Below are 6,000 nucleotides of genomic sequence, written 5' to 3' on the forward strand. Positions count from 1 at the left end.
TGGGAGGCTAAGGCAGAAGAATTGCTTGAGCCCGGAAGGCAGAGGTTGCACTGAGCCGAGATCGCACCACTGCACCTCAGCCTGGTAAACAGAGCAAGACTCTGTCTCAAAAAAAAAATTTAAAAATAAAAACAAACAAATAAATAAAAATGCAGCCGGGCACGGTGGCTCACACCTGTAACCCCAGCATTTGAGAGGCCGAGGTGGATCACGAGGTCAGGAGATTGAGACCATCCTGGCTAACACGGTGAAATCCCATGTCTAGTAAAAATAGAAAAAAATTAGCCAGGCATGGTGGCGGGCACCTATAGTCCCAGCTACTTGGGAGGCTGAAGCAGGAGAATGACATGAACCAACCCAGGAGGCGAAGCTTGCAGTGAGCCAAGATCACACCACTGCACTCCAGCCTGGATGACAGAGGGAGACTCCATCTCAAAAAGAAAAAAATAAATAAAAATAAAAATGCATATAAATACTCAACCCAAAGCCTGGCACACAGCTGGCAGTCAACAGTATTTCCCATTTCTTTCCCTCTACTTCCCTATGCTTAATGTACAAACATTAACACCATCTTCCGTTTCAAGGGGATCAGATGTTGGCTGGTCAGAGCATTTTCTCTTTACACAGGCCTCAAGATACTGGCAAATTTGTGCTCTGTATCCTTTCCTTTTTAGACACCTGTTTCTTCTTTTCTCAAAAAGAAAAAATAAACAAAGGCTGTCATGCAATTAGATGAGAGCTTTCATCAGTAACATTCCAGTCCTGAGACCTGGGTGTTGCTCAGAGGTCAAACAAAACACACACCCACTCTAGGGATGGATTTCTCCTGCTGATGATGGCTAATTACATGCATCATGTGCTGATGTTTTTATAATTTTACTCCCAGATTAAACTCTTCCCCAACTTCTGGAGCAACTGACTCCAACCTTCTAAGGAATGTCTCCAACCTCACATCCAAGTGGAACCTGATTATGCACCTATGTGTCTCAGCAATGAAATGCAGGATGAAAATCAAAATGAACCAGCAGGGCACAGCGGCTCATGCCTGTAATCCCAGCACTTTGGGAGGCCGAGGCAGGAGGATCACTTGAGGGCAGGAGTTCAAGACCAGCCTGGCCAATATGGCAAAACACGTCTCTACTAAAAATACGAAAATACAGCCGGGCATGGTGGCACATGCCTGTAATCCCAGCTACTCAGGAGGCTGAGGCAGGAGAATCCCTTGAACCAGAGAACTGGAGGTTGCAGTGAGCCGACATGGTGCCACTGCACTCCAGCCTGGGTGACAGAGTGAGACACTATATCAAAAAAAGAAAAAGAAAAAAAAATTGTCCCATCCAATAACACATGTCACTAGCTGCCATTTCCCCAGGTGGATGGCTAATGGAAATACGGGCCTGCTAAAAATACTCAGAAGACAATACTACCTATCTCGTTCCCTTCCAAACCTGCTCTGGTTTCTATGAAAAAGTGAAGGCCAAACTGCTTAAGTGAGTGTAAAAGTTTTAAGTGACCGAAATGTTCTCAGGAGGAAGAGTTTATGGATGTTTATGGAGGAGGCAGTCACTGTTGAAAGGCTTCCAGTTGCTTATTATTTGGACCTGAAGAGGAGCCACCCCTGAAATCAAGCTTGGAAGAGCTTGCTGACGTCAGACTCCAATCTGTAGTAACCCCAAATGGCCAAGCAGGTATGCGGGGTTTTTTTTGTTTTTTTTTTAACTGAGGCTGTTAGGTGGCAATTAAGAGGGGAAGCGGTGGTAAGGAATCCCTAGTGTCTACAATTATAAAAGCAAGGATATGACATAGGACTTCCATAAAACTTATACCTCCTCTTAAGATTGATTTCAATTAAAAACTGCTTCATCGTTGGTGACACTTTAGCATCTCTGCTGGTGGCTTCCTGCCCTGACCACACAAGGTTCCTTTTGTGACGACAGGAATCAACACAAAGAAGAAAAATATTTAAGTTTACCAACGCGCCTTCCCTTTTTCCGAGCTTGATTTCTACAGGATATATGGGAAGAAATGTGAACTCCTTGACCTGTTACAAGAATCCATCAACCACCAAAATAAATGGAAACTTGGAAAGAGATTCAAGTCCTCTAGGTTTTAGGATATTTTAAGGTATTTAAAAGGGAGAAGGAGGCGCCGACCGCGCACCCGGTGCTCTGTGTCACGATCTTCCGCTCGCGGCGCCTTTGAGGACAAGGGCGGTGGGAAAGGGGTCCGCGGGGTTCCGAGGCGCGCGGCCGTGGAGGAAGCGCCCCCGAAGAAGCCCTGGTCCCTACGCCCCGCACAGCTCAGGGCTGGGGGACACAGACCCCGGAGGAGGCCCCGGGGAGGGAAGGCGGGAGCGGGGCCGGCGGGAGGGGAGGGACCAGAGCCGTTGCCACGCACCGCGCCCTGCCCGGACCGCCCCGGGACAGCCAGTTGTTCAGCGCCAGGATCCCGAGGCTGTGCTAAAAAGCGGGCTCCTCGGTGCGCCGCAGGGCTGCCTTCCCGACCCCCTCGCTTCCTTCCGCGCTCCCGGGACCCGGCTCAGCACCCGGCGCCCCGGCTCCTACCGGACACTCACCCGGAGCCACCAGCGGCGAACCCACGGCGCCTCCCACGAAGACAGCAGCGGCTAGGACGGCGGACCCCGGGAGTGCCCGGGGAGCCATCGCCGCGTCGCTTCGCCCTCCTCCCCCAGAGCGCCGCGTCCCGCGCTCGGGAAGGCAGAGCCGCTCCGGAGCCGGCGGGCTGATCGAGTGGCTGGGCTCGGCCCCAGGGAGCGGAGAACCCCGCCCCGCCATGGCCCCGCCCCGGCCCCGCCCACCATGGGCCCGCCCACACACACACACACCACACCCACCTCTGCTCGGTCCCGCCTCTTCCCGCGCGCCCGGGGCTCCACCTAAGACTGCACGAGGCCCACTCATGGCTCCGCCCCCGACTCCCCGCCCACCTCAGCCTGATCCCGCCTCTCCCTGCCAATCCCGCTTCCTTTCCAAACCAGGCGGCAGCCTCTGCGGCGCAGCTAGGCCATGAACACGCCCCGTTTCTCCACCCACCTCGACTTGGCCCCGCCTCTCCTTGCCGCGCCCCGTACTCCACCTAAGAAGGCACGTGTTCCATCCATGGCCCCGCCTGTTTCCCCGCCCACAGCTCAGCCTGACCCCTCCTCTCCCTACCACTCCTGCTTCCTTTCCAAACCCAGCAGCAGCCCGGGCGGTGCAGTTAGGCTATAGCCCCGCCCTAGTGCCCCGCCCACCGTGGCCCGGCCCTGCCTCTACTTGCTACGCCTGTTTCCTTTCCAAGCCGGGCTGTGATCACGCGGGAGCCCAGGGCTGGGGAGGGTCGCCTGGTCGCAACCATCCTCCAGAGCTGAGACTAGGCGGGCATGGGAAGAGAAAGACGGAGCTCGCCCCAAGAAGCACTGGACAGCCAGAAGCGGCCAGCACTGGAGAGAGCCCAGTCTTTTCTCACTGTTGGCATGTCTATCCAGCTGGCATTCCCCTCGGTTGCAGGTCTAGGGAGTGATGCTGTGCTGGACGTCACGTTCTGTTGTTTGAAAACTAACAGAAAAGATAAATAACTTAAATTTCTTCCTCTGTTTGTTTGCATTTAAGCTGCTCCTATGGGGAAAATACCTCTATGCATTTTCACGAGCAACGCCTTTGTTTAAAATCGTGTGCCTGTATTGCACCTTGCGCATACTCCTGCAAAGTAGATCTTTAAGTGCCCAGGCACTTATTATCTCCTCACATCCTCACATCAGCTCTGCGAGGTGACTATTAGAGGCCGGGGAGTAAACCCACGATGTCTGGGCCACCATGATAAATTGTAATTATCTCATTGCCATTGTGTTTGCTCGCTGCTGTGCCCTCAGCGCCTGGATGGAGGACAGACAGCACACGCTAAGAGGTCGGAAGTGTTTTTTGAAGTTGAATCATCTTCACAAGCATTGATAGGACTCAAAGGCTCTCTCTGAATAGTTCCTCTTTACTGCCCTGTAGGGACTGTTGTTACTGGGCCATCAAGCATTTGCTTGAAGGAAATGAGGGCAGGACTTGAGCAAATAGTCAACACCAGCAAGAAGAGGGGGTGCATGGGGACTGTGGGTTTTCACAGGATGGGTCTCATCCTTGAGGTGACTGATAGCCTCTAGTTTTCAAAGGACTATTTATTCTCTCACTGAGTCCTCCACGCAGTCTGCGAGACTATTATTACAAACATTGCGTTGATATGGAAATTGCCGGTGACGGAAGCTCAGGCCACTACAGTACAGATGGCTGAGGCTGAAGGATGGAGCCCCTGACCTTTGAAGCCCAAGGGGGGCACTGCGCGTCCTGAGCTCAGTTGGCTGCGCATCCTGCAGTCTGGCAGGCTTAGCAGGCAGCCTTTGCTAGTTTTATATCAACATAAACACTGAGAATGGACGCAGAGGAAAGCAATCCATGTGGATTTCTAACTAGAAAAGGAGAGAATCCCGGACCTAGAAATTAAACTATAAATTAGAAGTTGTAGCCAGAGCGAGCTACAAAATTTGCAGGGCACAATGCAAAATGAAAAGGCAGGGCCTTTTGCTCAAAAATCATTAAGAATTTCAAGATGGCAACAACACAGCATTAAATCAGTTGTGGAGCCCTCCTAAACACACAGTTGCACAGGTCACACACTTATAAAGCCAGCTCTGGTTTTGTAAGTTAGAATGTAACAAAATGCTTGAATCAAGAAATCTATTCAAAATGTAAAATGTCATTTCAAAATTGAATCATGTTTCACTCTTTTCCCACAGATTGAACTTACTATTAAAAAGACGGGTTCGTTTTTGGCTGGGCGCGGTGGCTCACGCCTGTAATCCCAGCACTTTGGGAGGCTGAAGTGGGTGAATCACGAGGTCAGGAGATCCAGACCATCCTGGCTAACACGGTGAAACCCCCTCTGTACTAAAAATACAAAAAAGTAGCCGGGCGTGGTGGCGGTCGCCTGTAGTCCCAGCTACTTGGGAGGCTGAGGCAGGAGAATGATGTGAACCCGGGAGGTGGAGTTTGCAGTGAGCCGAGATTGCCCAACTGCACTCCAGCCTGGGCGACAGAATGAGACTCCGTCTCAAAAAACAAACAAACAAACAAACAAACAAAAAAAGGGATCATTTTTAGCAAGACATTTGAATTGTATGTCTGTTATGGCTCTTCAAATATAAAAATACAATCTAGTACTTAAGCCTTACCCATTATCTACCAGGCCCTTTGTTTTACAGATGAGAGATGGTTAAGTGATCTGCCTGACATCTTATATCTACTATAAGCCAGGGTTGAAACCCGGGGCTCTGAAATTTCTCTTCCTAAACTTTCCATAACACCTGTTTGACACACTCTCTATAAATGTCTTACTTTCACATACCCCATATACATGCATTTGTATGTCTTGTTAAAGGAATGAAGGAAGGGTAGGAGGAAGAGAGGGGGAGGGAGGGAGGAAAGTGAAGAGGGGAAGGAGAAAGGAAAGAAAGAAAATCCTGCTTAAATTATTTTCCATATCCTTAACCCTACAGATTTATTCATACAATTTAAATAGCTTCTACATATGTATATCTAAAAATCCAGTTTTATTTTAAAAGTAAGAACTCCAATGTAATGGAACTTTTATTCTCTATTATGAAGAGGATGTCATATTTCTTCTGAGAACATAAAATGGAAATTTTAAAACTAAGTTATATTTCATTTTTTCAGAAACAAAAGTAAAGTTTTAATAATTCTTAATAACAATAACTGTCATTAATTAAAAACAATAATCCTCATTCAGCCCTCAGATTTAGCCCAATCCTATGATGGGTACTCTTTTTGTATTATTTGATCAATTCCTCACAACGATTTTATATTTAGGGAATCGTTGTTAACAATCCTCACTTCAAAGCTGAGGGATTAGGGCATTTACCTGAGTCACATGGCCTCTCCCTGGCACCGCCAGGATGCAAATCCAGGATCAGCTCCCTCAGGCCCATACTTGCACCCT

At 49.4% G+C, this 6,000-nt stretch overlaps 1 protein-coding gene across 1 annotated transcript in view; it reads right to left on the reverse strand.

Annotated features, from left to right (window-relative positions):
• Positions 1-2,779, reverse strand: part of RELL1 (RELT like 1) — a 77,516-nt gene extending 74,737 nt beyond the window's left edge. Inside the window, exon 1 of the mRNA XM_017883773.1 lies at positions 2,576-2,779. Within this exon, the coding sequence (XP_017739262.1) occupies positions 2,576-2,663 (88 nt within the window). The 5' untranslated portion in view covers positions 2,664-2,779. The remainder of the gene's footprint in view (positions 1-2,575) is intronic.
• Positions 2,780-6,000: the final 3,221 nt, after the last annotated feature.

Source organism: Rhinopithecus bieti, unplaced genomic scaffold, assembly GCF_001698545.2.
Source record: "Rhinopithecus bieti isolate Rb0 unplaced genomic scaffold, ASM169854v2 scaffold_13349, whole genome shotgun sequence".
Lineage (NCBI taxonomy): Eukaryota > Metazoa > Chordata > Mammalia > Primates > Cercopithecidae > Rhinopithecus > Rhinopithecus bieti.